The sequence below is a fragment of the Cadophora gregata genome, assembly GCF_030347475.1.
Source record: "Cadophora gregata isolate MNR1 chromosome Unknown scaffold_13, whole genome shotgun sequence".
Taxonomy (NCBI): domain Eukaryota; kingdom Fungi; phylum Ascomycota; class Leotiomycetes; order Helotiales; family Ploettnerulaceae; genus Cadophora; species Cadophora gregata.
In genome coordinates this window covers 1,470,539-1,498,388 of record NW_026695936.1, presented here as the reverse complement: position 1 = coordinate 1,498,388, position 27,850 = coordinate 1,470,539, and the positions used below count along the sequence as shown (strand labels likewise).

The 27,850-nt window shown below is 48.4% G+C and overlaps 10 protein-coding genes and 1 non-coding gene across 13 annotated transcripts; 5 read left to right on the top strand and 6 right to left on the bottom strand.

Moving 5' to 3' along the window:
- Positions 1-236: 236 nt before the first annotated feature.
- Positions 237-2,994, bottom strand: SPC98 (Microtubule-nucleating Tub4p (gamma-tubulin) complex component; the record flags this gene model as incomplete). The annotated part of the gene is made up of 2 exons (XM_058497303.1): positions 237-2,799; positions 2,852-2,994. The coding sequence occupies 2 exons, from the start codon at positions 2,992-2,994 to the stop codon at positions 237-239; spliced, it is 2,706 nt and encodes a 901-aa protein (XP_058353246.1).
- A 164-nt stretch (positions 2,995-3,158) lies between these two features.
- HFI1 (transcriptional coactivator hfi1/ADA1) lies at positions 3,159-5,147 on the top strand. 2 transcript variants are annotated; one of them, XM_058497301.1, is made up of 4 exons: positions 3,159-3,571; positions 3,660-3,949; positions 4,003-4,111; positions 4,161-5,147. In XM_058497301.1, the coding sequence occupies exons 1-4, from the start codon at positions 3,346-3,348 to the stop codon at positions 4,886-4,888; spliced, it is 1,353 nt and encodes a 450-aa protein (XP_058353244.1). In that variant the 5' UTR covers positions 3,159-3,345; the 3' UTR covers positions 4,889-5,147. The 2 variants fall into 2 exon arrangements, with proteins under 2 accessions (XP_058353244.1, XP_058353245.1); XM_058497302.1 differs by having other exon boundaries at positions 3,159-3,949.
- Positions 5,148-5,409: 262 nt separating this feature from the next.
- AIP1 (WD40 repeat-like protein) lies at positions 5,410-7,342 on the top strand (the record flags this gene model as incomplete). The annotated part of the gene is made up of 3 exons (XM_058497300.1): positions 5,410-5,514; positions 5,567-5,744; positions 5,796-7,342. The coding sequence occupies 3 exons, from the start codon at positions 5,410-5,412 to the stop codon at positions 7,340-7,342; spliced, it is 1,830 nt and encodes a 609-aa protein (XP_058353243.1).
- A 644-nt stretch (positions 7,343-7,986) lies between these two features.
- On the top strand, positions 7,987-11,648 carry ONS95_003964 (uncharacterized protein; the record flags this gene model as incomplete). Its single annotated transcript, XM_058497299.1, has 9 exons — positions 7,987-8,058; positions 8,110-8,601; positions 8,679-8,805; positions 8,900-9,743; positions 9,809-10,272; positions 10,322-10,407; positions 10,460-11,030; positions 11,080-11,319; positions 11,368-11,648. The coding sequence occupies 9 exons, from the start codon at positions 7,987-7,989 to the stop codon at positions 11,646-11,648; spliced, it is 3,177 nt and encodes a 1,058-aa protein (XP_058353242.1).
- Positions 11,649-11,760: 112 nt separating this feature from the next.
- Positions 11,761-14,364, bottom strand: DPB2 (DNA-directed DNA polymerase epsilon, subunit B). The gene is made up of 2 exons (XM_058497298.1): positions 13,610-14,364; positions 11,761-13,561 (listed from the first exon to the last, which is right to left on the bottom strand). Exons 1-2 carry the CDS (start codon positions 14,359-14,361, stop codon positions 11,884-11,886), a joined length of 2,430 nt encoding a protein of 809 aa, XP_058353241.1. The 5' UTR covers positions 14,362-14,364; the 3' UTR covers positions 11,761-11,883.
- ONS95_003962 (uncharacterized protein) lies at positions 14,365-17,290 on the top strand. The gene is made up of 4 exons (XM_058497297.1): positions 14,365-15,106; positions 15,157-15,380; positions 15,433-15,793; positions 15,850-17,290. The coding sequence occupies exons 1-4, from the start codon at positions 14,600-14,602 to the stop codon at positions 16,186-16,188; spliced, it is 1,431 nt and encodes a 476-aa protein (XP_058353240.1). The 5' UTR covers positions 14,365-14,599; the 3' UTR covers positions 16,189-17,290.
- GYP1 (GTPase-activating protein) lies at positions 16,765-18,957 on the bottom strand (the record flags this gene model as incomplete). The annotated part of the gene is made up of 6 exons (XM_058497296.1): positions 18,877-18,957; positions 18,805-18,820; positions 18,696-18,705; positions 18,457-18,594; positions 17,072-18,407; positions 16,765-17,025 (listed from the first exon to the last, which is right to left on the bottom strand). The coding sequence occupies exons 1-6, from the start codon at positions 18,916-18,918 to the stop codon at positions 16,765-16,767; spliced, it is 1,803 nt and encodes a 600-aa protein (XP_058353239.1). The 5' UTR covers positions 18,919-18,957.
- Positions 18,958-19,086: 129 nt separating this feature from the next.
- ONS95_003960 (uncharacterized protein) lies at positions 19,087-22,522 on the top strand. 2 transcript variants are annotated; one of them, XM_058497295.1, is made up of 3 exons: positions 19,087-19,406; positions 19,563-20,885; positions 20,940-22,522. In XM_058497295.1, the coding sequence occupies exons 2-3, from the start codon at positions 20,849-20,851 to the stop codon at positions 22,373-22,375; spliced, it is 1,473 nt and encodes a 490-aa protein (XP_058353238.1). In that variant the 5' UTR covers positions 19,087-19,406; positions 19,563-20,848; the 3' UTR covers positions 22,376-22,522. The 2 variants fall into 2 exon arrangements, with proteins under 2 accessions (XP_058353238.1, XP_058353237.1); XM_058497294.1 differs by having other exon boundaries at positions 19,563-21,103; positions 21,203-22,522.
- A 6-nt stretch (positions 22,523-22,528) lies between these two features.
- On the bottom strand, positions 22,529-23,504 carry ONS95_003959 (uncharacterized protein; the record flags this gene model as incomplete). Its single annotated transcript, XM_058497293.1, has 2 exons — positions 22,529-23,181; positions 23,225-23,504. The coding sequence occupies 2 exons, from the start codon at positions 23,502-23,504 to the stop codon at positions 22,529-22,531; spliced, it is 933 nt and encodes a 310-aa protein (XP_058353236.1).
- Positions 23,505-24,666: 1,162 nt separating this feature from the next.
- Positions 24,667-24,785, bottom strand: ONS95_003958. The gene has a single exon. It is a non-coding gene; the product is annotated as a tRNA-Leu (tRNA).
- A 2,106-nt stretch (positions 24,786-26,891) lies between these two features.
- Positions 26,892-27,843, bottom strand: ONS95_003957 (uncharacterized protein). Its single transcript, XM_058497292.1, has 4 exons — positions 27,752-27,843; positions 27,340-27,701; positions 27,011-27,294; positions 26,892-26,947 (listed from the first exon to the last, which is right to left on the bottom strand). The coding sequence occupies exons 1-3, from the start codon at positions 27,798-27,800 to the stop codon at positions 27,112-27,114; spliced, it is 594 nt and encodes a 197-aa protein (XP_058353235.1). The 5' UTR covers positions 27,801-27,843; the 3' UTR covers positions 26,892-26,947; positions 27,011-27,111.
- Positions 27,844-27,850: the final 7 nt, after the last annotated feature.

Sequence of the window (27,850 nt, the reverse complement as noted above, 5' to 3'; positions counted from 1 at the left end):
GTGTGTCTCTGTAGATGTTGTTACCTGGCTAGCCATCTTCACGTCGGATGATAGTCTCTTTGGGGCTCTAGAGATCTCGACGAAGTCGATTGGATTTACCTCCTTTCACAATTTTCAGAGGTATGAGCAAGAAAGAAAATGGCTGGAATTTCGTTAGCATGTTCATTATCGGATCCTCATTCCACGTATATCTAACGCCAATACCTCCAACGCCGAGCCGTCCCATGAATCTATGCTCATCCGGACTTCGCTGAACTCCTTGCTGTCCCTGCTGGCCTGCTTGACTTCTTCCGAACAGGCTGATAGCAGTCGTTGAAATTCATCACTACACCCAAGAATCTCATGTCCACGTCGGGTTGGTAAGCCAGGTCACCCAGCAGCAAACACACCCTGGATTTGAAGTGTCCCCCTAAAGATTGAAGCCGCTCTTGCAGAACGGGAAATTCATCAGGTATGATATCGTCTGGTATCTGGGCCGGTGTAGAATCGGGGAGATGGCGAGGTCCACGGCGGGTTGTCGCAGGAGTGTTGACCAATAAGCCATCTTCATCCTCTCGTCTCATCTGGGCTTCCTGTCGGACATCAGCACCTTGGCGTCTGGTGAAGTCCGAGACTGCCCAGCTATAAAGTCCATCCACAGCATCTCGATAAGTGAGCATAAGCCGAAGAATCTCCCCGAGCTGTACCATAAAAGTGTTCTCGTCAACTTCCCCGTGGTGCTTCTTCTTCGCTCCTAGAAGTCCTTTATGTGTGATGGCATTCAAGTACTTCGTGTGAGCCTTGATGATATCGTCCAAAGTGCATCCTTCCTTGTGGATTGATGTTTGTAATTCATCCCAAGAGCTTTCAATGACTTCGAACAAAATGTAGTACTGCAATTGGCCAATGAAATGGATCATCTCAGCAAGAACGCCTCTGGTAAGTTTCCAAGCCTTCGCCACGTTCTGATCTTCACCCTGAAGAACACCACGGGCACCAGTCATACACTTTCGCCAAGTCGATGCAAGAGCAAACTCAACACGCTTGATTCGCCACAAAAAGTTGAACACTTTGAGGTACTGACGGTTTCCCCATTCCGTGACAACCACATCAACAGGGGCGTCAATCTTGTACTCCAAAGTGAAGCAGTCCCATCCAATATCTCCGTGAGAGAGCTGCAGCATCCGAGCATCCAATCTACGAAGTACCTCGGGAGAATCATATTGAGCATTAGAACCGCGAATGGCATGTTCAAGTTGCGCTGTCAACGTGTGACGGTATTGAGCCCCTGCAGGTCGATCAAGGTTAGAAGAAAGTGATTCCATAAGAAGTGCGATGAAGTCGCCCTGTCCTAGGAGGATGTAATTCTTAAGTGCCTTCAAATGCTCAAACAGATGGAATTTCTCAGACATCAGATGAATGAGACGTGCCATGGTTGTCTTGTAAGCTTCATCGATCCAAGTCTCAAGTGTGGCGGTATCACCGTATCGCAACTCCTTAGAAGCCGCCTTGGAATATTCTTCCACCCATTGAGAGTCCCCACAACCGTATCGGATAAAATTGAGTGATTTGCCAATCAAGAAGACCTTTTGGGCAAAATCTTGTGTGATGATAGTCGGCACCATGTCCTCGTTGAGCTTGTATTTGTCCTCCCAAACACTGCTAGCTCCTCCTCGACTCCTGCTATCTGGAGTATCATTGACCGCATTTGGGTCTTGCTCAGAAACGAAGAATTCATGATAAGGGTCAGAAAGTTCTCCATCGTAAATCCAATGCCTCAACATGTCATAAAAAGGTCGAGTGACATGAGTAAGCAGCCGTTCTGCAAATGCCCCGACCATTGGATCGCCGTGAGATGAGGAGAATCCATGTATCAATGAAATCAGCTGGCCCCCTTTTTTGCTTTTCGACTCTTCGCTTATCAGGCTCATCAATCGTAATCCCATAGTCGCTTCGCGTGTCCAAACAACACATCGTTTCAAGGTCACTCCAGCCTTCCCAATGCCACCCCTTGGCTCTTTCTCGTCCAGAGAAGATAACGCTCGCCGGATTTGACCTTCCAAAGTAGCCACTAAACCAAGGTATGATCTGAGTTCTCCGCCAATCGCGGCCCTCAAACTCTGTCCTAGAAGTCCTCCGCCGGGAGATTGAGTGAAGGAAGAAAGTCCTCGGTATAATAGTGATGGCTCTGCTAGAGTATGGAGAATAGATATAATAGGGACTGGCAGCGTGGCTGGCAGTATGACGGTCGAATCCGAGGAGAATGGAAAATGGGTTGATGATAGGCCTTGGAGAGTGAAGGGTAAATCTCGCAGCAGCGCTGTTTCCGGAGGATCGATTTCAACATAGTTCTCAGCAAGAAGTGCCGTCTTCAAAGCAACCCCTTCTCGTTGCAGAGCTGCAGATCTGGCAAATGCTTGTGCCTCCTCCTTCCTATCTCGCTGACCACCCTCCCGTTCTGGGATTTTCTTCAAACCCTCTGGCGCAAATGCTTCGGTTAGACTTCTGTCCTCACTCTTTTGACCATATTCTGGCGACCTCTGAATATCGCTCTCCAAATTCCTAGGTCGTCGTCCATTTTTCACGGGGCTTTTGAAAGGGCTTGTAAGGACCGGCAGCGCCTTTGGCTGATGATCGCTCAATTGGTATAGAAAATACAGTACGGCCCATTTCTGATTGATGACTGGTATGGAGAGCAGTTTGCTGTAGAGATTCGTGAATCGGAGGGCTTTGTCAGGGCTTGGATTCGTCTGTATTAGTCGCTTTTTGATCAGGTCTGATGCTTGATTCACATCCGCAATGACGGCTGGGCCTCTTGAGCTAGATCTTGGAGTCAATTAATGTGCTTCTTTGTTCCTGGGTATGGAAGTACCTTTGCAGAACCTCTGTAACGAAATCAACCGCATTGTTTTCCCGCTCCTGTGCCGATGCGGGATCTTCACCAGGAATCTCAACCAAAAGTCGTCGCACTAGGGAGTTGATGCCGTTGCTAACGCGCTGCTTGCGGGACGACATCTCATTATTGCGGTGAGGAGCGCAGGTGGAGTTCGGGGTCGGTATTCTGTTGTTATTTGCGCGTCGCCTTTATCGTTTTCTGGGGACGCGACGAGGGTGGTGCAGCCCTGCAGGTTCCCCATTTTTAGCGCAATGGGACCGTCACAAGCGAACTGTCGTCAGACCTCACCTCTCCAAAGGTCCTCCTAAGGAGCAAAATCCACGATTTGTAGCCATCGACCACGACAGCAACAACGCCCCGTTTATCTCCGTTTTACATCGCTGGAACTCTCTGGCTTCACAGATCTCATGCACTTCTGTTCTTGCCCCAAATCGCGGTGCAACGGCCTGTTCAGGCGCGCCTAATTCACGATGCCTGACATAGACCCTTCCGCATTGATGACTTCGAGTCGCATATCCACGACGCCGATTCTGCCTCCAAAGACCATAAGTGCATCTGCGCCGGTTGCGCCGAAAGTTTCCAAAAGCAACCATGTTCCACCTCGTATTGATCTCGAACCGCTCTACACGGCACTCAAGAGTGCAATAGGCGAGTATTGGGGGACATATAAAGAATCTATCAGCCTTTTTGTTATGGGTTCGTACAAGTTGTTATGATGTTTTAGATTCTCGGAGGAAACTGCGCCTTTGCGCATTTTGGCCAATTGCTAATATTCCCCCTACAGGCCAATTGAACCAAAAAGAACTATCCGAGCGTATCGACAGTTTCCTTATAACACCAACCGGAGAGATAGAGCATCTACATAATCAGTTGGTCTCAGCCATATACGCAAATGTTACAAGAGAGATGCCAGATCATGGCGTGGCCAGTTGGGTCAGCGCAAATGATAAGCCTACGACAGGGGCTGGGAGCAAGCCGGTTAGTGGAGATGCTGCAGAGCAGCGACTGAAGACCGAGGTCATGCAGTTGCCGAGTCGCGATAGAAGGAGACTGAAAGATCTCAGTCAAAACGATGTAAGCAATTTTCGTCTATGCTACCTATCACCATATACTAATAATGTTGTTAGTTTGATCCTCGCCTGGACATGGCCAACATTTTCGGAGAACAACATAGGCCAAAGCCTCCACGATCTGTAGATCCTGTTCCAGCGAGTGCGGGCGGCCTGAACAAAACAAGTAAGCAGTCAAATTTTCTGCGCCAAACCTTCATACTGACTGGAAACAGACTGGGATTTGGAAATCCGGAAGCGATACGCTCAGCCTCTGGCTTCGGAATCAGGAGAGTTTCCAGACACCTCTACTATTGAGTCGCGAATGCTGCCTATTTGTTACGAGACTGGTCTTGTCTCCGGACATGTGCCGGATGCTGCTCATTTCATGTCCGTTGCAACGGAGACTTTCATAAAGGAGGTACTATCGTCGGTTTTCAGTAAAACGAGAAGCAACGGTCCTGGTGCTAGTGGCAGCGCAGGTACCGGAGGTGGGTCCAGTTGGATTCAAACCCACAAATATCGGGCCCAGCTGGAAAGAGAGGAAGAAGGTTCATTACGCGGGGAGATTCAACGGGATAAGAGTGGCCTGCTGCCCATAGAAGCGAAAGCTGCTAGCGAGCGCGGACCTCTTGGAATGGCGGACTTCCGTACGGCTCTTGAGTTGGGTGATTGCGGGCTTGGACAGATGCCTGTTGTGGTACAACAGATCATGATGGGCTATCGCGAGGGGGAAGTGGAAGCCTGGGATGACTATTCCTGGCCTGAGACTTACCCCAAGATCTTCGATCAAGACCTTGACGGCGACATCGAAATGGGAGGAATGCATAGTGCCAATGGTATTAATGGTGTAAATGGCCATTTCGATGTAGAGGATGATACTTATGGCTGGGAAGGTGGTGAGATGGAGGACAAGACCTCACTCGACAGCTTGCTAGATTCCTGTCTCGCAATTGGCTCTTGATCTCGCTGTCTCCGCGAGTGTTGGCATCGGTGGCGTTCGCATTGCTATTTTGGGAAAGTGCATAGCATGGCAGGTACGGAGTTCATGGATCTGGACTATGTACAGTACTATTTGATTGTAAATGGGTGCATAGGTTGTGGCGTCTGGGTCAGGGATGGAATACTGTACTTGGACGATACCCTGGTTTGATTTTGAGTCGTTGAACATATAACGGCGAATAAAACGATTGATATCAAGTCATGTAGCTGAATAATATATGACCTGAATTACATGCTTCCAAGTTCGTATCGGGAAATATTACAAACTGAATACTGTTGTTCAAGTGACAGTAACATGTCTCAAGAAAGCTCTGCCAAGACCTTCGAGGCTCAGCCTCGTCAGGGATCGTTGTTTGCGTCAGCCTGGCCCCTCGATGTTTTGGAGTCAACTCGCATGGCGACTTCAACACACTTCCAAGCTGACCCAGACAACTTACTTCACAAAGACGGCATATCCAAAAACAATTGGCAACTCCCTGAAGTATGTCGATCACCGTTGACAGAATTCTTGCGGCATCCCCGAACACAGAGCGTGGCCGACCGACTCAACTCAGCGCTGATCCGTCAGGAGAAAGAATTGCATATGCAGTAAGTGTTACAAGCGTACAGGCGCTGAATTCTCACTGAACATAGCCCACAGTCTGGAAAATCCATCTTTTTGAGATCTATCGACGATCCATCAATAAGCAAACAATACACCGCCCACACCACACAGACATCCGTTGCGCGCTTCTCGCCCTCCGGCTTCTATGTTGCTTCTGGAGATGTTTCTGGTACGGTAAAGGTTTGGGATGCTGTGGAGGGTGTCAATACAAAAGGTGCGACCCAAAGTGATTGATCCCTGCCTGCGACTGACTGGCGGCGTCAAGGCGATTACCACATTATATCTGGCAGAATTAACGACATTGCCTGGGATGGAGACTCTCAGCGCATTATCGCTGTTGGTGATGGACGAGAACGATTTGGTCACTGCATAACTGCGGACAGTGGAAATAGTGTGGGCGAAGTCAGCGGACACTCTTCAGCTATCAATTCAGTTTCCATTCGCCAGCAACGTCCCCTTCGAGCTGCTACTGGAGCTGACGACAGCAGCATGGTCTTCTTGCACGGCGCACCATTCAAATTCGCCACCAAGCTCGGAGGTTTTCATAAAGGGTATGTCTATGGAGTAGGATTCTCGCCGGATGGGAATCATCTTGTTAGCGTAGGGGGCGATCGTAGGATCCAGCTTTACGATGGCAAGACAGGAGAAGCTACCATACAGATCGGCGAGGGCGAACACACAGGTTCCATATTTGCTGTTTCGTGGGCTAAGGACTCGAAACGTGTCGTCACAGCGAGTGCAGATCAGACGGTTAAGCTGTGGGATGTGGAAGCTGGCAAGGCTGTCCAAACTTGGCGATTTGGAGAAGGAAACGTCAGTATTCCGGATCACCAAGTTGGTGTTGTCTGGCCTACTGGACGAAGTGACGGTATGGTTGTCAGTTTGAACTTAGTCGGTGACCTCAACTATCTCGTTGAAGGCAGTCGAACGCCTACCAGAGTTGTTCAAGGCCATAACAAGAGTATAACTGCGCTCGGCTCGAGGCAAGACACAAAAGGACAGACTTTCTGGACGGGGAGTTTCGATGGCCGAGTTTGTTCCTGGGACGCAGAATCGGGTATCGGTTCAGCCGTCGATGGGGAGACGCACAAGAACCAAGTCACCGCTTTCCAGACCACATCTGAGAGAGCTTACAGCGTTGGCTGGGATGACACTCTGAGGATTGCGGATTCAAGTGGAAAAACATTCCTTGGAGAGAGTTCGAAGTTATCGGCCCAGCCTAAGGGAATAGCTTCAGCAGATGGCCGCCTATTTGTTGCCACGGCCAAGGGTGTCGACATTTTTGCGAAAGATACACTTGTGGGCAACGTGCCCGCTAAGAATGAAACTCCTACTGCGATTGCAGCTTCAGGATCGCTCGTCGCAGTTGGTGACGATGCGAATGTCGTGCAGATTTATACCGTGGATGGAAACAACAAGCTAACGGCAACGGAGAAGCTTACACGGTCAACGGCACAGATCACAGCATTGGAATTCTCACCAGACGGATCGCTCCTGGCCGTCGGAAACTCATCAGGAAAAATCGTCGTGTATGAGACCAGTTCTTGGGATGTCAAGACAGACAGATGGTCTGCTCACACCGCGAGAATTACAAGTATTGCATGGAACTCTACAGGCAATTGTGCCGCGAGTGGTGGGTTGGACACCAATGTCTTCATTTGGAGCCTCGCGGCTCCGGGTAAGAGAGTGAAGGCTGCGAATGCGCACAAAGATGGTGTGAATGGTGTCGCGTGGCTTGACGGTGGGAAGAAGATTGCAAGTACTGGTGGAGATGCTGCTTTGAAGATCTGGACTGTTTCGGGGGTTGAGTAGAGTAGATTCTGAGTCAAGGTAGAGGAGGATAGATCGAAGACCAGATTAATCCACGGACTGCGATATTTATGACTGTCATGAGAGGACGAGCAATGATACCGTCAAGAAATCAAAAGAAAGAAATACACGCGCCTTAATGCCCGATTTGAACTTTACCTATATGGTTCCATGGGCTTGGTTGATGTTTAAGGTATTTAAGGTGAGGTAAGGTAAGGTACAAGTAAGTCTCGCTCACTTGCAAACTCACAGCGGATCTGCTTGTCGGCGACTCGGCATGGCCCGTGAGGGTGACAGTGCATGCACCTGCAGCATAGGCTTCCGGAGCTCTCCCAGGCGTAAATTACACGGATGCCCTGTCCAAGTCAGCACATGCGCCACACCAGAATCCGGGGTACTACCTCCGTAGCTTCGGGAAGGAAGCTACTGCACACGCCGCCATCACCTGTACCTACTAGTATACTATCTACTACCCAGCGAGCCAGCCCAGCCGAGCCAGCCCTGTAACCTTAAGGCCTAAAAGTCAACATCGACCTTGTCTTCTCTTCTCTTCTCCTCTCTTCTCTTCTCTTATCTTCTCTTCTATTCCCAGTTCCCGGCACGGCACTGGCGAAACCGCGACCAGATCATGCAAGGATCATTACAGTATGAGCTCTCCATCGGCTTCTGATGGCCCTGCGCCGCCATCGAACCGCAGATTCTCGCGCCCAAAGCGAGGTGTACGCATCCCCGACTCCATTCACCCAACCTCGGACTAACATTCTTCGTAGAAGCTCAGAAATGGCACTTTCATTCTCCCTGGGACGGGTGAACGTGTACGGCGTCAAATAACCCTCCGCAACCCCTCGAATTTCGATGGCCCGGCCCGCACCAATTCTGGAAGCTCGATTCTGCCTTTGCGACGGACGTACTCCCAGGCGGGAACTTTTCGGACGGCGGTGGATAATTCTATTGAGTCTTGGTGGGAGTTCTGGGCATGGCTACATACGTCTGCTGCGAAGGGTATCCTGAAGAGCTCTCTGGCGTATCTGCTGGGAAGCATGGCTACGTTCTTACCGCCCATTGCCAACTTCCTGGGGCATCAGGACTCGAAGCATTTAGTCTGCACCATCACGGTCTATTTTCACCCGAGTCGATCGCAAGGCTCGATGCAAGAGGCTATCATACTCGGATTAGGGGCTTTCTTCTATGCCGTCTTCGTCTCCGTTTCCAGCATGGCTACTTCTGTATTCTTCGAGTCGCAGCTGGGAATGATTGAACTTGTAGGTTTGAAGACGAGTCTCTCCTGCACTTTCAGGAACAATTTCGTTGAATGTTGCTAACTACATCCTTCACACAGGGCTATATCATGGTACTCATTGTGTTCATCGGAGGTGGACTGGGGTTCGTAGGGTGGTTCAAACAACGATACAATGCGCCTCTAGTCAGTGTGAGTTGTAGTCTGGCCTCTTTGGCCATTATAACAGGTACATACTCTCATCAGTCGCAGCATTCCAAATTTACGGAACTCCGTACTTATGGAACAGGAACTGCGAAATTATGTTACTAATGACTTGTTAGTAATAACCAAAGAAAACGCTATTCAAGTTGGCGTATTTTCGAACGACAAGATTGTCCAGGTCATGAAAATGATTCTGATGGGCATGGCATCAACAACTGTTGTCAGTCTGCTACTTTGGCCAATTTCAGCACGCACAGAATTGAGAGAAACTATGATCGGCGTGACGGACTCTTTCGGAGACATGCTTACAATGATCACTCGAGGTTTCCTCAGTGGTTCCGAAACAGATTTGAGATCTACAACGTTTGTTAACGCTCAGAAGAAACACAAGGCTGTCTTCACGAAGCTGAAAACAAATCTGAAGGAAGCCAAATATGAACACTATCTGCTTGGCACGGAAGAAGAATACAAATTACAAGTGAGCCTTGTAACTTGTATGCAGAGGCTAGCACAGTCAATTGGTGGGCTGAGAAGTGCTGCGTTGACTCAATTTACGCTTTTGAGAGAGAGCACAACTTTTGGTAATGTGACGCCGCTTGCCTCTACACATTCACCTCAAATTGAAGGCTTGGTATCTCCTACGAGCAATCGGCAAGATCGCTTTGCAGTTTTAACAGCAATCGAAGAGGCCTCAGAAGAGGGTAGTGATGCAGAAAACCTAGACGATGATCCTCCAAGACGTTTTGAGCGGCAATTCAGTAATCTGAGTTATAGTAGCTCTACAATGCCGTCCGTACGGACGCCATCAGATATCTTTTCCCGTTTCATTGTGCACCTCGGTCCTTCCATGAAGTCGCTGGCATATACACTCTCCCAAATTCTACAAGAGTTGCCTTTCGGAGATGGACCTCAATATGAGATCAAGATCAATGATCATTTCAAGACCAGCCTGACCGAGGCATTGTATGTGGCCATATTTCTTCTCGTAACATCGTTGTTTTATGATATAAGTACTTATGCTCGTATAGGAAACTTTACAGCAGTGCTCGAGCCGATGCTCTGAAAGCACTGTACAAGAGCAAAGAACTAGACCGAGACAGGCCAGAGAGTATCCAAGCCGATTTCGAAGAAGTTGCGGCAAGTTGCGGCCACTTCAGTTTCTCGCTTCAAACTTTCGCAGAAGAGATGCAGACATTTTTGTCAATCCTCGAAGATCTGAAGGAATGGACTGAAAATGACAGCGCGAGGTCGTGGAACTGGATACGGTTCTGGAGGAAGCCGAAGCCACAAGTAGCTGATGGTCCAAATGCGGTACCCGAGGAGCAGGAGAGGCTGATTCAGCAGCCTCAGGAGGCAATGCTTCCGAAAGATCTCCCTGATCTTGTGCTTGATAGACGTGAGACACGACAGTGGCAAGCCCCGGCGGAGAACACGAAATGGGCTCTGTATCGGAGAATACTGAACATCATCATGATTATTTCCAGAGACGATGGCAAGTTATCATCCGTGAGGCGAGGATCACCCAGCTTACATCTCCATAGTACGCTTCGCCGTCAAGGTTGGGATAGGAGCTTCATTGTATGCAATGTTCGCCTTTATCCCATCGACAAGACCATTCTATCAGCATGTCAGTTCAATTTCCTTCAAGATAGAACCTGCCGTACTGACGTCCAGCACAGTGGCGAGGAGAATGGGGACTCCTCTCCTACATGTTGGTGTGTGCTATGACGATTGGAGCTTCGAACACGACTGGATGGAGCAGATTTATTGGAACATTCATTGGAGCGGCTATAGCTTGCTTCCTTTGGAGCATAACCCAGGGAAATGCGTTTGGACTTGCCTTGTGCGGATGGCTGGTCAGCTTGCCCTGCTTTTACATCATTCTTGTCAAAGGCCAGGGACCATTTGGACGCTTCATTATGCTAACCTACAACCTATCCTGTCTGTACGCTTACAGTCTGTCCATTCAAGATGGAGACAACGATGACGATGAAGGAGGGGTTGTGCCGATCATCACTGAGATTGCCTTACACAGAGTTGTCGCTGTTATCGCAGGATGTGTGTGGGGACTTGTTGTCACGAGAGTCATATGGCCAATTTCCGCTCGCCACAAATTCAAAGATGGACTGTCGCTACTATGGCTTCGAATGGGCCTGATTTGGAAACGGGATCCTTTATCGACTGTGCTGGAGGGCGAGTCCCAAAACGAATACATGAATTTGAGGGAAGAATTTGCCCTCCATCAATATCGTGAGCATCTAATCCCTGCTTCCAGAGCTCTCCGCTAATACCTGAAAAGTTCTCCGACTAGATACACTGCGCACTGCAGCTGCCAGTGAATTTGAATTGCGAGGACCATTTCCTTCCAAGCCATACGAACGGATCATGGAATCGACAAACAAAATGCTTGACGCCTTTCATGCAATGAATGTAGTCATCCAGAAGGATTTGACTGCTAGTGAAGGTGAAACGATACTTCTCAAGTACACAGCAGAAGAAAGAGCGGAGCTGTGCTCTAGAATTAGCCATTTATTTCAAGGTGACCGAACCAACTCAAGCCGGACGGCTAAGCTAATCAAGTAAACAGTCCTTGCCAGTTCTCTGAAACTTGAGTTTCCTCTCAGCGACGCCTTGCCTAACACCTCAAATGCACGAGATAGACTGCTCGCTAAGATTTTCCAATACAGGAAGAATTCCACGAGCACGGAAGATGATCCAAATAAGCCAGTGGTGAAGGACGAGGACTATGAGATGATCTATGCCTTCATCTTGGTAACGGGCCAGCTGAGCGAAGAGCTCAAGCGCGTAGAGAGGGATATCGAGGACCTTTTTGGCGTTATGGACGAGAATTTGTTCAAGTTGACTTGAGGACAAGGCGCTGGTGTAGAGACGAGTATCGGCAGAAGAATTAAGGCTCGACAATAAGTAGGCGTAATTCACACCGCGGTGTACAGCGAACCGCATGAGATTATTCTTTCACTGTAAATATCATGAATTACGGCTCCCTATACCATGCAATGCGATACCTCCTTATACAGTTTGACCGTCTCATACCATACAAACGCCTCCCTCATTCCCATGTCAAGTCATTAAAGTCTGGATATCAAAACATCGCTTCCCTAACCTTCCCAACCTTATTCCGTATATCATACTCAACCCACTTTGCAACGCCTCTCCGCCCAGGCGCCACAATACTCCCTGGATTCATGACATGGCAACCCTCATACGTGACACAGAAGGCTGGGGCTTCAGTATCTGCTAGGACCATCGCGCTTGGTAACGGGTAGACTTGCAGCGAGCTGGCATAATCCCACAACACAGGCCTAATACCCAGACCAAAGGGAGCTAGATAGCCCTGATCGAGGATCGTCTTCACCAGTTTTCTTGCGGCGTGTAAGTCACTGGAAACGATCTCGTCTTCGGTAGGCTGTGGGACGTGCGATGTTGCGGCTTCGACGTCATTGTCAATCTCCATCTCTGCGGCCGGACTTGTTGCAGTTGCTGCTACAGGTGGTGTACTGGGCATAGTCATGTCCTCATCATCGTCTGCTGCTGTTGAAGAAGAAAATTTGATTGCTGTTCGCCGCATTCGACCAGTCATGTTATCTCTCAGAAGAATGATCTCGTGGGTAGGCCCGAATATTGATAGGCGCGACGGATTGCTTGTCCAGATCGCTTCACCATCTGTTTTCCTCCCGCGATCCTTCTCGGCCTCCGCATTCGCGGTAGCGAAGGCTCGCTTGATACGCGAAGTAAACATGTCTGGTACGCCTTTCCTGGGGAGGGGCGTGGCGGCCCCAGCTGAGAAGGACGACGCCCAACCGTCATTGTCGCCAGGTACAAAGATGAATGTTGCGGATTGCAGAAGAGTCGGATAGTCGGAAAGGGTCTGAGCAAGCCCATCGAAATATTCTTTATACTCGATACTACCGCCGCTGCCTCCTCGAGCCATGACTGCGTGCTGGACGAAGTTTCCTATGAGAACGAATGTCATAGGAGTATCCTCTTCTGGCTCTGCAGCATACAGTCCAAGAAGCTTCTTTAACGCTTGTAGAGCTCGCGGCTGATCCAGGTTCAACTCTCCAACGATAATCATCCGCCCTCGGCCACCCAGAGCTTCTTCTACGGACGATGTGCGTAGCAACTTCTGTTCCAATTTTCGCATTTTGGATCCCACAGCACGCTCGCTGCCAACCCCAAGGAAGTCCACCCATCCAAACCCACCACCGGCCGTCAGGCCGCCCTCTCCATCGGATCCAGTGAGGCCGAGCGTCACCTTTCTCCTTTCACAGGGAGGTCCACCGATGAAGAATCCAATGAATTTCCCACCGATGGTACCCCCTACACCACCGACACCGCCAAGTCCACTGCCGGCATTGTGGTCCTCTTCTTCATACGTCCCATCAACCAGTACTATCATGCCAGGTGCGAACCATGCGCCATCTTCTGGTATTGGTTTGGCATGAGTAAGGTCTAAGGCAATACTTCCAGTCAAATCATTGATTGCCAATGTCCCTGTCGGCGATATGGTTAGTAGTCCAAGAAGCATATGACTGGTACCATTTCGGCCTAATAGATTTGCAATTGGCGTCAATTTGTAGGCTTGCTGAGTTGTTGCCAAAGAAGATGACGATCTTTTCAGAGTAGATTTGGTTGCGTCAAATGTCGGTGTCTGGAATGATTCATTTCTGAGCAGTCGTTGATGGATGAGATTGTACCTATTACGGAAGACTTGGGTTTTGTGCGATGCTTGAGGTAAAAATGACGGCTTTGAGGTATCTCTGAATGGAGGTCAGCTTTTGGTATAAGATTGGAAACTGGGTGCACACCTATCAAAGTGCTTCTTGCCAACATTATATACCAGCCTCGGTTGCTCAAATGCATCGATCACTTTGAGCCATTTTCGAGGATCTCGTAACCCTTCGTCGTCCTCTTCGTCCTCCACGTCCAAATTAGACATACCTAAACTGGACTGACTATCCTCTCTTCTCAAGAGACTTGGTCTTATGCCGAGTCTGGTATGTGAGACTTCTCCATTCTGTGAAGAACCTAGGACAAGACTGTTTTGCCTGCTCAGCGAGGGAGCTGAAACTATCCTTCCCCCCACCATGCTTCCTTCCAGATTCTTGAGTATATCCTTCAACTCGGCACCTTCTCCGTCAACTATCACCCCGCCATTCCTATTTTTCCAGCTCTTTGCAACTTCCTCCAGCACGCGTTCCGCTAACCCTTCTTCTCGCCATTCTGTTCCACAATGTCTGCCTATGAAAGTGGCTAATATTTGAAGCGCCGATGATGTTAAAGTCAGGCTGTGCTTCTTCGTAAATGTTCGAAATGCCAAAGGTCGTAGGGTGGCAGAAGGAAGTATCACTGGCAATATGCTGGCTTTGGCAGCAGGGGGCGCGACATTAAAGGGTCTGATGGGATGCACTGGTGTACCAAACGCTGGAGAAGATGAAGGGATTGGAATCGAAGGCGCTGGTGTTGCAGGCTGTCGAAATATTGGCGCAGCCTTAAAGTGATTTGGTCGAGACATTCTTGTTGTTTTGTAAAAACCGAAGCCGTTGAAGTTGGTGTGCATGGGATTCCAGACGCGTAGACGCGTAGAGTGGTTTCGCGAGGCACACCATTCCCTGTTCCTCTCTGTGGCCTGCTCCAACAATCAACCTTCGTGCGCTGAAAAGTCACCAAAGCAATTCAGTCGCTTCACTTCACTTACCATTGCGATTTCCATCAATCACCTCGTCCAAACGATTCTACGACCCTACGAAGAAGTTTATTCCTCTTTTCGCAGAGCGATCATCCGATTCAAGTCAACAATGGCAGAACCAATAGAGCCACCTACCACCATCTCAGAGGAATCCTCCTCCGCAATGGAAATCTACAACAATGTCAAGGTATCACTCGCAGATCTATGCGCAAAGGGTACGGCACAATATGCGCACAAGAACTTTGAGGAGGCTGCGGAGCTTTATGCGCGAGCTGCAGAGCTGCAAGCCGAGCTCAATGGTGAAATGTCTCCTGATAACGCGGACATCCTGTTTCTCTACGGTCGGTCGCTCTTCAAAGTTGGCCAGAGTAAAAGCGATGTTTTAGGTGGCAAAGCTGGAGGTGAGAAGAAGAAGACAAATGGAATGGCGAAGCAGAAGAAAGTTGAAGCGCCCAAGGAAGACCCAAAAACGGAGAGTGAGAAGATCACCGAGGAAGGCGTTGCCATTGTCGCTGGCCAAAATGGTACCGCTGAAGGAGCTGTCGATGCAAAGAAACCCTTATTCCAGTTCACTGGCGATGAGAATTTCGAGGACTCTGATGATGATGCTGAGGACGTAAGTTTGGAATGTGTTGTGATTTCAATCAAATGCTAATATGCAATTAGCCAGAGGAGGGCGAAGGTGAGGAGGAGGAAGAAGAAGATGATCTCGCTGTTGCATTCGAAGTACTGGATTTAGCGCGGGTTCTATTTACGAAGAAGCTGGAACAGCCAGAGGACGGTGACAGTAAGGGAAAGGACATAGGAGATTCTCCCATGACAAGACATATCAATGAGAGACTGGCGGATATCCATGACCTTTTGGCTGAAATATCTCTCGAGAATGAGAGGTACGTTGTGCTATTTAGTCCGAGTGCATTACACTTTACTCACTACTTCTAGATTTCCTGGCGCAGTAACCGATTTCAGAGCAGCCCTAGGTTACAAGCAAGGAATGTACCCCGAAGAGTCTGAGATCATTGCCGAAGCTCATTTCAAGCTGTCTCTTGCCTTGGAATTCGCTTCAATCACCAGAACCAAGGATGAGGATGGCGGAGAGCCAACTACCGAGTCTGAGTCGCATCTGGATCAAGGCATGAGGGATGAGGCCATCTCGGAACTGGAGCTGGCTATTAAGAGCACTAAGCTCAAGCTTGCGAACAAGGAGGTCGAGCTTGCTGAGACCTCGTCCCCTGATGACAACGAGGTCACGCGATCACAGATTGCTGAGGTCAAGGAGATTGTCGCAGATATGGAAGCTAGAGTAAGCCGTGGAGACTGACCAAGAGCTGTTACAGGTTTGATGCTAACATTTTCTAGCTTACTGAACTGAAGGGCCCAGCAGTTGACGTCAAAGAGGTTTTGTACGGACCAACCAGTCTTGCGGGAGTAAACAATGCCGGTGGCATTCTTGGAGCTACTTTAGGGGACTCTCCGGCAGAAGCCGCTGCCAGAATAGAAGAGGCAAAAAAGACAGCAACTGACCTTTCTGGCCTTGTTCGCAAGAAAAATAAGCCAGCAGAGGCAGAGGTGGCACCCGCAAGTACGACGACTGCTAATGGCACGAATGGAAAGCGCAAAGCAGAGGATGATGCTGGAGAAAGCGACAGCAAGAAGGCCAAGGTCGAGGACGTCCCCGATGCTGAGGTTGGCGCGTAGGGGGAGTGCCTTTTTTTATTCACGGGACGGTTGGATTGCCTTGCTAAGATTATGACTGTGGGGATGGAAAATGGGATGGCGTTTGATACAGGATACCAAAGTTGCATATGGTTTCACTTGCTGGTTGATTTGCAAAACCATTAGTGCACGTGATAATTCCACACTCAAATCGAACACTTCCTTGTGGTTCTTGCAGCACTATTCATTATTCTTCAAACAAGGGCTGGCCTTGTGATTGGAGCTTGGAGATGCTCGTACTATCGCTAACATTAGCCGCGCCGCAAGGTATGAGCCTCATGGAAGCATGGCTTTGGACACATATGTCACTCGTGGGTGCATCAAATGTGTGCCAATCTCAAATCGAAGTTCGAGATGGGTTGCTGACATCCACAAACAAAGTGTCCATCTCAGGTGCTCATTGCACCGTAGCGCTAAAGGCTGCGAGCGCTCATTGCGTGTTCGGGCTGGTTTAGAGCCACGTCAACCTTCACAATAGTTTGGGCGTTGAGATCGTCGGAACAACGTCGCGTATGAACGAGTTTATCGTGACTTGATATGTTCATCGTTCACCCTAGATCATCCTCGAGGAGCAGCGTTCGACGGTGTTGTACTTGCGCCTCCTTTTAAATGGGACGTAGAACCTTTGAATAGTGACTGCCAGATGAAGGCTTCACTCAGTAGAAGTTCGATGTCTTTCTCGGTCCAGTCTCTCGTGGGTAGTGCTTGGAGAAACATCATCACTTCTTGGAAGTCCATCTTTCGTAATTTATCCGACCATTTGACAAGAAATGCTACGCAAACGTAGAGATGGAATTCAGAGAACCCTTGTTCTTCGGCCTTACTCAAGTTAATACAAATTTGGAAAAGGATTCGGTCAACATACCATATATGTGTCCCACATCCTTATAGTGTTCTTGACACTAATCTCCCGCATGAGGAGGCAATTCATCCACCTGAAGCTGAATTGAATGAACTCAACGCTCTCCTGCTCCAAATGTTTTGCAAGAGGCTCGTCTATCCTAGCTGTCAAATCATGGAGTGCCGCGACTTGTCGTTGAATACCGGGCTGGGCAAAAATGTAGTTATCCTGGATGCCGTCCAGCAGCTTGGTAATACACCAAAAAGTGTCGGCTTCCACAGCGTCCAGTACGGCTTTTGGAAGTTGTCCTGGATCCATCCCACTCTCAACATCCGAGTCTGTAATGTAACTTGCGAGGAAGACCTGCCAAAAAGGTGTGACAAGGTCGTTGATGCCTTGTACGTAGCCACTCGCAGGATGCCGCACCGCCCATACATAGAGGATCCGTTCCAATGATCGCTGAGTGGCTTCATAACTGTAAAGTTCCAAGTGAGGGTTTGTTCGAGGCACATCAATACTAATCTGATGCCATATTGCTTCATCCAGACCCCGTATCTTACCAGACTGTCCAGAACTGTTCCCACCCCTCTCAAAGGCCTGCCTCACTCCGTCGAGGTATTCTTTCCGCTTACGTTCTAAAGTCCCTACACGACGTTCACTGCTCGTTGGGAGATAACCAAGTAAGAGCTGCCACGTCATTGCTCGCACTTCTTCTGGAACACCAGACCATGCTGCAGCTCTCAATTCCGTCAAGCTGATTGAAGTTGCTTGAAGTATCTTCTTGAATTTGTTGATTCTTGTTATACGGGCCGAGTGCACATCCACGTCTTTCGGAGTAGCATTTATTGGGACGGGCGGATGGTTTATGAGGTGTAAAGAATTGGCGGGATCTCTGAGAATTTCCTTGTATTGTGGCCGTAAAATCTTGCCCTCGGATTTCTTTGCGACTGGATAACTAGGTGTTGGGCGCTCAATGGCAATATCGGCACTATTTGAAAGCCTCCTGGTGCCAAATCCTCCAAACCCTCCCTGTAAGCCATGGCCAAACTGCGATATATTCCCTCCATTGTCGATGCTAGTCTGCTGCGGGCCTTTCTTGCTCTTCCGTTTCATGCTGGATATACTGGGTAATCCAAAATCGTCCCCGTCATCGTTATCATAACCGTACTCATCATATTCGTCCGCTTCATCGTCAGCGTTCCAGTCGTTATTCGTTTTCGACAAAAAGTCTGTGTAGTTTCGTCTCGGCGGGGATGTAAGGCCAGCTGCTCCACGGTTCAGAGGAGGGGTATCGCCCCGAGACTTGTGCGATGAACTAGAAGGGGGTGTTCTAGGGCGTGTCGAAGACGAGGACAAAGATCTACGCTTAATATTAACAGCATTTCGACAAAGTGGTGGTCAAACCTTACAGATTATCGAACCTCATCATATCGGCATGAGAGTATGAGGCTCCAACAACCAGACCAGGATCCCGTGCAGACTGCTTCTTGGGAGACGCATCACGGCGTCCTTCTGCGGCTCTAGTCCGCCAGAAAGGAGAGGAAGATCTGGCATTTCAAGTCAGCCAACAGTTCGCGTTAGGATCTCTGTGTGCCCCGCTTTGATGGTGTCCTCGTAGGTGATGCCAAACAGGAAAAGTGTAGCATACTCAGATCTCTCTATCAAAAATATGGCATGTCAGCCTATATCCAAAGCCATAATTGGGTAGAGTCGCAGGGCATTCACTCCACGTTTCTTGGTGGGGGGTTCGGACTGACCAACTTGGACCATCTCCTTCATCTATGATCAGTTTGTTTTCTCTGAAATGGAAATTTGATGAGTAGACTGACCTGCTGCGGGGGCTTCTTACCGCCATTTGAAGAAGAAAACATATTTACAAGCTCCGAAGACCTTGGTTATATGCTTCATTCCTGAAGCTTCAAAGAGTGATCGAGGAGCCCTGACCTCACCCATAGAGCGTCTAGTGAAGCGGCCGCCGGCAAGTCCCGCCACCGAGCTCTGCTCCAGCCAAATCTCATCCTCAACTCACTTCAACTCTGCCTGTATTATCACCAACATCACCTTCACCCCTCTTTTTTCTCTACAGCAATCCCGAGTTTTTCTGAATCTAAATCTGCCTCTACTCTTCATTTCTTTCTCCCTCTATTCTTGTTCTTCTAGGACAGTTTCTGTTTCTCTGCATACAATCACTGGCTTCTTTGAAAGCCTCCCTTCCTCCCATTCGAAAGAACCAACGAGGCAAACGATAAACTCACGACCACGGCCCACTCTTCATTAATTATCTAGCAGATTTTCCAGAAAATCAGACTACCAAAATGGCAGAACCCGACAACTTCGAGGAGGATCTCTTCGCCGATCTGTACGTATGCCTAAGACGCACTACATTCTCAGCTTCACGACTAGCCCTGTGCAACGAGCAGCGAACGTCATATACGCTATTCCCATTAGCATGCCCTCACCTCTCACACTCTGCTACCTGTAGCTGTCCTATTCACAATACTGACTTATTACTCAGGTACACCGATGAAGTTGCCGCGCCAAAATCAGCAGCAACCGTAGCTGTTTCCAAGGCTGAGCCCGCCCAAGAGGAGGTGAAAGCCGAAGAGTCGCACGACCAGGTCGAACAAAATGGTGATGGAGGAGAGGAGACTTACAATGGTGGAGATCAAGACATGGATGATGAAATTGATTTCAACCTGGGCCAAAGCAACGGCAATAGCAACAATTACGATGCTCCAGCCATCCATGAAGCCCATGGACCTGGCATCAAGGAAGACGGGTAAGATATTGTGGGATTTTTCTTATTGTATATCTTCAAGTATTTGAAAATGACCGGAGGTATATGTGGCCTCCTCCGTCATAGCCTACCTCACACATGAGGTCTATCTGTTGTCTATCGTCGATACATTGTCCTTGGACACTATGGATACGGACTGGGCTGTTTAGGAATGGATTTTGAAGAGCCATGGGCTGCTAGTATCGCGAGGGATGGGGATGATCTGATGACCTTGGGAGGGGATTTGGTACCTAGGAGCATTATGGTGATGTCTTTGCGACACGGGACAACTATCTATCGTTGAAGTTACTGTGCTGGCTGGGTATATGAAGGATGCCAGAACGCACTGAGGTACCCTGGAAGGCCAGTGGAAACATGAATGGGACAGCCGCAGCGGGAAACGCTTACGAGTGTTGAAAGGGTTGCAAGGAAACTGATATCGACTCTGCATTCGACATCAACAGTGGCAATAGTCAAGCCTACTACATAGCCTATTGTCGAGATAATCTTCATAGAGCATCAGAGGAGGCCACAGTTAGGCTAGAGCAGAAGGCAGCGCATAGCGTTCGACGCCAGTACCTAGCATCACGATAGCAAAAGACACGATTGTTCTTGGATATCTTGCAGTGTCATTCTTCATTGCATGACTTCTCCTGGATTCGCAGTGGTATTGGCTGGCAAGTTACTCAGGACGCGTGACAGTGGAAGTTCTGCTGTCGAAACAGAACGGATGGACATATATTCTCTTGGACTCTACCTGCCGATTTTATCAAATCGCCCTTTCAACGAGTCGATAAGTGCTGTTGCGGTCAGAGGGCGAAATTGTCCGATTTCCACGACTAGCCACCCAAGCGAAGCAATCCCCCATGTGTCAACACCAAGGATCTGAGATAGCAAAGCCGCATTCTGATTTCAACCAACCCAGGAACGGCAACCCTGGGCTTCTTTTTGTTAACTTTTCCATGTTGCCGTGTCTTGCAGTATCGTTCTGATTCACTTGCTAACCACTACGACTTTGTAGAAAGATGTTTATTGGAGGTTTGAATTGGGAGACAACCGATCGTGAGTAGATCCTAGCGGTCTCACCCCTACGCTTCATCTGACTGGAAATCACAGAATCGTTGAAAGATTACTTCTCTCAGTTCGGCGAGGTTCTGGAATGTACTGTAATGAGAGATGGAGCGTCCGGTCGTTCAAGAGGCTTTGGCTTCCTGACGTTCAAAGATGCCCGTACCGTTAACATTGTGATGGTGAAGGAACACTATCTCGATGGCAAGATCGTAAGACCCGATTTCCAAACTCCTTCCAATTCTTTACGTCTCTACCCTTCATCAGAACCTTCCTCTAGCAAAAACATAAACTCACACGCCCGTTGCAAGATCGACCCCAAAAGGGCAATACCACGAGACGAGCAGGAGCGCACTAGCAAGATCTTTGTTGGTGGTGTCAGCCAGGAGGCCACCGAGCAAGACTTCAAGGAATACTTCATGCAATTCGGCCGAGTTGTTGATGCCACCCTCATGATGGACAAGGACACAGGTAGACCACGAGGGTTTGGATTCGTCACATTCGATAGTGAAGCCGCAGTCGATGCCTGCTTGGACTCACCACTCGAGATTCTTGGCAAACCAATCGAGGTCAAGAAGGCCCAACCCCGCGGCAACATGAGAGAGGAAGAAGATCGTGGTGGCCGGGGAGGGCGATTTCGCAAGGGAGGCAACGACGAAAGCCAGAACCCTAACCAAATGCAGCAAGGCGGTAGTAACCAGATGGCACCTGGTGGAATGACCCCCCAGGTTATGGCTCAATACTGGCAACGTATGCAACAATACTTTGCCATGATGCAACAACAAATGGCTATGGGCGGCGGACGTGGTATGCCCATGGCTGGAGGTATGAACCCAGCTCTGATGATGCAAATGCAGCAGATGCAAGCCATGCAGCAACAGATGCAACAAGGCAATCGCAGCCAAAGCCCGCAAAGTCCCGGTGCTGGCATGGGCGGTATGCAAGGCATGAACCCAGCTATGATGCAGCAGATGCAGCAAATGCAACAAATGCAAATGCAAGGTATGGGCGGTGCTGGCATGGGTGGAGGAGCCGGTATGGGTAATAGCTATGCTGCTGGTGGAGGCAGTAATCCAGGAGGACGTATTGGTACGCCAGGATACAACGCTTATGAACAGCAAATGTTCGAGCAGCAGAAGTATGAGCAACAGCAAATGCGACGAGCTGGTGGTGGACGTGATCAAGGCCAATATGGACAAGGCGGAGGTTATGGACAGGGTATGGGCGGTGGACCAACATCGTGGGAGGGAATGTATGATGATGTTCCTCAGCCAAATGTTCCTACCGGAGGTGGAACCCGTGGAGGATTCCAGGGCAATCGTGGTGGAAGCAATAGGGGATCAGCTCCTCCTCAGACTGGACCACAAAGTGCTCCTCCAGCAAATGCACCAACTGGACCGAAGAATGCTGGGAAACCTGGTGCGAATTATCGGGGTGGTGGCAGGGGAGGCAATCGTGGTTTCCATCCATATGCTAGGGGGTGACTGGGTTTGGATTGCTACTTCTGGGCTAGGGTTTCAAAACTGCTCATGCACTGTGGCATGATCATTGTTATTTGTATGATGCATATCACCATGGGGGTGAATTAAAAAGATAATTTTCTCTAGCGCTATGAACAAATTCAAGGACGCTCTCACTCATAACTTTGTAAATCCTTCTTTTGGGGGCTGCAACCAGTTTTTTTCGTCGTAGACTGCTCCATCTCCTTCAATAACATGGAACGTGTAAATGATCCTTCCCTTCTTACTGACATTCTTCTCGCTTTTGTGGAGCAGGTTACCGTGGATGAGCACCAGAGAACCGGCCTTGACCTCTCCTAGCACATAGTCCCCTACACTATCCTCTCGTCCATATTCCCCGCCAACCGGGAATTGTAATCCCTCATTATCAACAAATTCTGTACCCGAGCCATCTTGCTTTCTCACAAACCTCTGACTGACGCGAGCACTCTTGTGACTGCCTGGAAGGAAACTCAGACATCCGTTCTCGACAGTCGCATCTTCCAATGCGTACCAAAACCCAACTGCACTGGGTGGATTCGTGTATAAGAATGTAGAATCCTGATGTGGAGGGACTGCTCCGCCTATTTCGGGTTGCTTGCATATAACCATACTTTGAAGACATTGCGGTGTGCGAAACCCGATAGACTTAGCAATAAGCGCTGGAGAGTGTTGTGAGGATGGTGAGAGGAGAGAAGCGAAGGGTGGAGAGAGCGCGTGTATATAGTGTCCTATCTTGTTTATAGCTCGGGCTTTGGGTTTGGTTAAATTGCCGTCAGAGTCGAATGCATCTGACCTGTTAGTGGTGATATTTTGAGGGCTTGGGGGGCCCACCTTCTTCGAAGAAAAACCTGATCTTGTCGCCGCTACTCAGAAAGTAATCATCGCCGACATGGTCGCTCTTCTCTCCTGTAGAGAATTTTGTCATGGGATGGTCGGAGAGCGAGAAGTTATCCAGGAGGGAGTGAGTTTCTGCGAGAAGCTCGGAGACTTTCTCAGGAGATAGGGCGTTCGGAAGGATGAGGTAGCCATCTCGCTCAAAAGTTGCTAGCTGCTCTTTTGTGAGGCCTTGAGCTGTTGACGTGGCATCTGGAGAGGTTCGTGAAGGTGCCATTTTGATAGTTGACGTTGTCAGCAGAGCGACGCAGGTTGAAACGGGCTTGTCTTATCGCAGCTGCCCCTCCTCCCCTGATAACAGAAATCGAGGAAGTGTTTCACCGGCGCACTGCGCCTGGTACAGCGGCGCATGCGCAATCGATTTTTGGTAGGGGAGCCTGGCGCATGCGCCTGGACTATAATCTTAGCAGCGTAGGCTACCTTTACTACGCTGAAGAACACTGAAGTGCTAACGAGAGGTAGCCTATAAAAATCCTAAGACGTTGAATAGTAAATACCTTACTTAAGTAAAAGGTAGATAAAGTAAACCTTTATATTCTTTATACTACTTACTACTTACTTTTCATAGAATATATACACTTTTATTAATATTCTTATTATTCTTATTGTTCTTAGGATTTTATTAAAAGTTATGTTTATTTATACCTATGGACTACTTTTACCCTCTATACCTAGAATTCAAACTTCAGCGCAGCGGGGGCCTTCTCTACTAATAAGGCGAGTAGAACATACGGATTAATTGATTATCCGTGCTATGCGCTACTAAGATCCTTAGTTTAGGCGCATACGCCAGGCTCCCCTACTAAAAATCGATTGCGCATGCGCTGCTGTACTAGGCGTAGTGCGCCGGTGAAACACTACCTCAGAAATCGCGTGTTATCTGGACTGGACGCCAGAAGCAAAAGTGGGATTGGGCATTTAGCGTCACATTAAGTCACCCTACATCCCACTAAGGACACAAATATTGAAAGGCATTCAAAAGTTAATAGCAACTCTGTGGGAAACTATCTGCTCTTCGAGATTGAAGATTATTACTACCTAGGTAAGTAAGGTAGTTAGTTAGTTTCCATGTTTACAGTGCTAAACGAGCCGAGGATTGCCTCACCTCGGAGCAAAACTTGATTTGACAATAGTGTTTTTATGTGAGATGTGCTTGCTATATAGTATACAATACAGACTGAGATAAGACTCCAACTGTCTGTTTCTCTGTTACAAGACAGGGGATGATCAATCATACGGTAACGAGATCAGAACCGAGACTTATTTTTGCCCAGGTAGAATTGATTGATGTATTCCTGGCAATCAACGCCATGTTGAAGAACAAAAAGTAATCGAAAATCAAAACAGACAAAAGTTTTTAGGCGTGGAACGCCTTCGTGTGCCGCCTGTGAGGTTCGAACTCACGCAACTTGCGTTAATGGTGATTCTTCAAGTGCAATGCAGATTTAAGTGCATACTCTACTTAAAACCATCGCCTTAACCACTCGGCCAAAGCGGCCAACCACGTTGTGAGAGTAGTAACTTGTTATTTCGTCATATAAAGAAACTCAATCTTTGCTAGAAATTTCAAGTTTGGAACGCCTTATGGTTCGTTGGGATGGTGGATAGGATGATACTTCCACGGCTGATGTTGATAAATCACACCAGGCGCTCTTGGTCACGGTGGGCCCGCCCTGCCGCCTTACCATTCCCTACTTCAAATACGAGTGTGCAGCTTTATACGAGTAGTATGACATAATACAACGAGATTCCTCTAGAGTATGAGTTGACAACCAGCTCCTGGACCCTATATGGCCTCTGTACAATATTTGACCTGCAACCCATAGAGTGAAAGGGCTGAAGGCAAAGGGCCAAAGATAAATGGGTGAAAGACAAAGGCCTTAAAGGACAAAGGTTCAGAGCAAAAGACCACCTGCAGGTAAATATCTTGCAAGCTCTTGCTATTGAGCCGTCCACTAACCATGTATGCTGCTGGTAGAGGAACTCACAAATGTTTCGCGAGTGGCTGAAAGAAGTGGCGCAAAAGGTACAGTAAATCTGCAGTCGTAGTCTTCGACAAATCCGAATTTAACTGTACAATAACCTGCTTAATACGTAGATTAAGGGACAAAAGGTAAGGAACTATTTCTAGGTGCTTGGGTGTTTAGAAGTTAACTATTTACCTTCGTCGCTTATATGCTTTATTTACCTACCCTTCAGCCACGAAAACACATGAGAACATTTCATAAGCTGGATACGTCATCTTATCACTGGATACTCGAACTAGCCACGTTCAGGAACATCTCGTTTCCGCGGCTCGAGTCTGTAAAACTTTACGAAGCGTGTTGTGAGCGACACAGGGTGTTTACACCAGAGGAGTAGGATCCTCCGTTAAGAGTCGACCATGCTTTTGGCGCAGCAGATATAGAGTTGCATGTGTCTGCTCGCGCACCGAAACGATAAGTAAGGGTTATCAGGCAGAGGAGAACTGAGTATTTTTCGTCTGAGCGCTGCTGTGATCCATTTCCGTAGCGCAGAGTCTCACACGTAGACTTTCTGGACAGGCCCTGCCTCTTATGTCGGTCGGTGATATCAAACTCGTTGTGGCATCAAACCCAAAAGTAGCGAGGATTGCAGCTGCAATATCTGCGACGGGTATGATGAAGTAACTTCCAAGTACTATGAAATCCTTTTCAGAGAGGCCGGAGATTGAAAAAGACAGACGGAGCCCTAGGTCTTGATCATGTAGACCTCTCTATTGTCAAGCAGAAAGTTTCAGGTGAGTCCGCTTGTCTCATCCCAACTGCCTCAATAACATCTAGTCCTGCTGCCGTTCGGGTGTGAATCCCAGTTCTAATGAGTCATGTAGACCGCGTCATACTGGGCTGTCAAAATGGCAGCTGGATCTTGACCCTCCCAACCCCTGGAGTATATCTACTATTGTCTGAGGGCTTGTAGAGACATGTGGATCTGAGATTGAAGTACGTTATGCAAACAGTTGATATGCAGAGTAATCTCAGGGATCTTGTACCTACCAAAATGCCCGATGGAGATTTGTCGGGTGCCTCTGTTGCTTTAATTTTATGGAAGCCATTTCTCAAAAAGGCCTGTAGTCATCTGAAAGTTTGTCTGCTTCCTTGTTCGACAGTTTCCTTCATTGAACAAACAGTCCTCCTTCTATATCAAACATTGATTCAGGAGTTCCTAGACATGCGATGCGGTGACATATCAGAAGCCTGCTGACAAGATATCTTTTGAGAATGATATGGGAGGAAAAGACTTAAACTTACTCTACAAACCTCGAATATCTGGAACTGGTTCCTGGCCCTTTCAACAGATGATAGTTTGCTGACTATTACCATCGAAGGATAGTAAGTACTGTTAAAACCCAAGTATAGGCTCTTCGTTGTGCCCTTTGGCTTTCCGCTCCATCCTTGGACCTGTCAGGCTCAACTAAGATCTCTTAGCAGCCTGTGTACATGGCAAGTCAAACGTATGGAGTTCACTGAGATCCTACCCACATCTGCTACTCCACAAAAGAAATTCTAGTATTCACTTGATGATGTCCATTTTGCCCCAAGTGAGAACGCTGTCCTACAAGATTGAGTTTCATGTTTGAGTGCTGACCAGCGCATCAACGAGCAGAGGGAGCTTTGTCAGGAGCATTTAGAAGTGACTAGTCTTTCAATGTGAAGTGTCAATAATTTATGCATGCAAAAAGTCTTATACGGGAATGAATCATACAGTCGTCCCAATGCCTATCATGCAGTAAATACCACGAGTACCAAACCGCCTGCTCAAATCGGACCAATACCAACGCCAAAATATGCCCCCCTCTCATGCCACTAATGCCCATATCTCTCGCTGGGAATAAGCTCGTAGCCTCCTTCCGAAGGAAACACAAATGCCGAGAGTGAGATCAATGCTGCGCTAATAATTGCAATGCTCCAACTGACAGTGCAAAGTATCCAAGACTTGTCCAACTTCCATCCCACGAAGAAACGGTCATCGTTATCAAAAAGATAGGCCTAATTCCATTAGCAAAATACAAATATAATCCATGACACACTTACCACAATAGCCATACCCGCACACTGAACAATACCAACAAGCACCAACATGAAGGCTAGCACCTTCCACCCAGTCTCCCTCTTTTGCCTCCCACCTCCAAGAATTATAACATATGCAACGATGGTACCCAGTTCCAAAACGGCTGCAAAAGACATCAAGAATCCCACTGACCGCCACATCGAACAGAAATACCTGTCGCTTCCATGACAGTCTTCCTTCTGTGGAAAATGTGTGCAAGTATTACTCGTCGAAGAGCAGCTTTTATGCAGCCCAATCGTCTTCCTGTAATGTCCGCCCGATGGAGAATTGACCGAGTAAGTGACCCAGTCCGGAATGAAAATCGCTGCGAAAGTCATGGTGGTGGCTAGTTGAGGTCAGTGATGCGTCCAAAATGGAGTGATCCACAAATCTTACCTGCCATGAAGGCAACCAAAGCAGTGTTATAGACAAAAGTCCTCGTCATGGTGACCTATATCCTCCCCTCCGCAGCCCGTAATTTTTTTCCAGTCCCGA

Bases quoted from the DNA above. Each gene is read 5' to 3' on its own strand.
- ONS95_003962 (XM_058497297.1), top strand. From the start codon at position 14,600: ATGGCAGAACCAATAGAGCCACCTACCACCATCTCAGAGGAATCCTCC. The intron at 15,107-15,156 runs GTAAGTTTGGAA...ATATGCAATTAG, and splicing joins CTGATGATGATGCTGAGGAC to CCAGAGGAGGGCGAAGGTGA. The intron at 15,794-15,849 runs GTAAGCCGTGGA...AACATTTTCTAG, and splicing joins TCGCAGATATGGAAGCTAGA to CTTACTGAACTGAAGGGCCC.
- HFI1 (XM_058497301.1), top strand. From the start codon at position 3,346: ATGCCTGACATAGACCCTTCCGCATTGATGACTTCGAGTCGCATATCC. The intron at 3,572-3,659 runs GTTCGTACAAGT...TTCCCCCTACAG, and splicing joins TATCAGCCTTTTTGTTATGG to GCCAATTGAACCAAAAAGAA. The intron at 4,112-4,160 runs GTAAGCAGTCAA...GACTGGAAACAG, and splicing joins GGGCGGCCTGAACAAAACAA to ACTGGGATTTGGAAATCCGG.
- DPB2 (XM_058497298.1), bottom strand. From the start codon at position 14,361: ATGCACACCAACTTCAACGGCTTCGGTTTTTACAAAACAACAAGAATG. The intron at 13,562-13,609 runs GTGTGCACCCAG...ACCTCCATTCAG, and splicing joins GGCAAGAAGCACTTTGATAG to AGATACCTCAAAGCCGTCAT.
- ONS95_003960 (XM_058497295.1), top strand. From the start codon at position 20,849: ATGTTTATTGGAGGTTTGAATTGGGAGACAACCGATC. The intron at 20,886-20,939 runs GTGAGTAGATCC...TGGAAATCACAG, and splicing joins GAATTGGGAGACAACCGATC to AATCGTTGAAAGATTACTTC.
- ONS95_003957 (XM_058497292.1), bottom strand. From the start codon at position 27,800: ATGACGAGGACTTTTGTCTATAACACTGCTTTGGTTGCCTTCATGGCA. The intron at 27,702-27,751 runs GTAAGATTTGTG...GACCTCAACTAG, and splicing joins TTTGGTTGCCTTCATGGCAG to CCACCACCATGACTTTCGCA. The intron at 27,295-27,339 runs GTAAGTGTGTCA...TAATGGAATTAG, and splicing joins GTGCGGGTATGGCTATTGTG to GCCTATCTTTTTGATAACGA.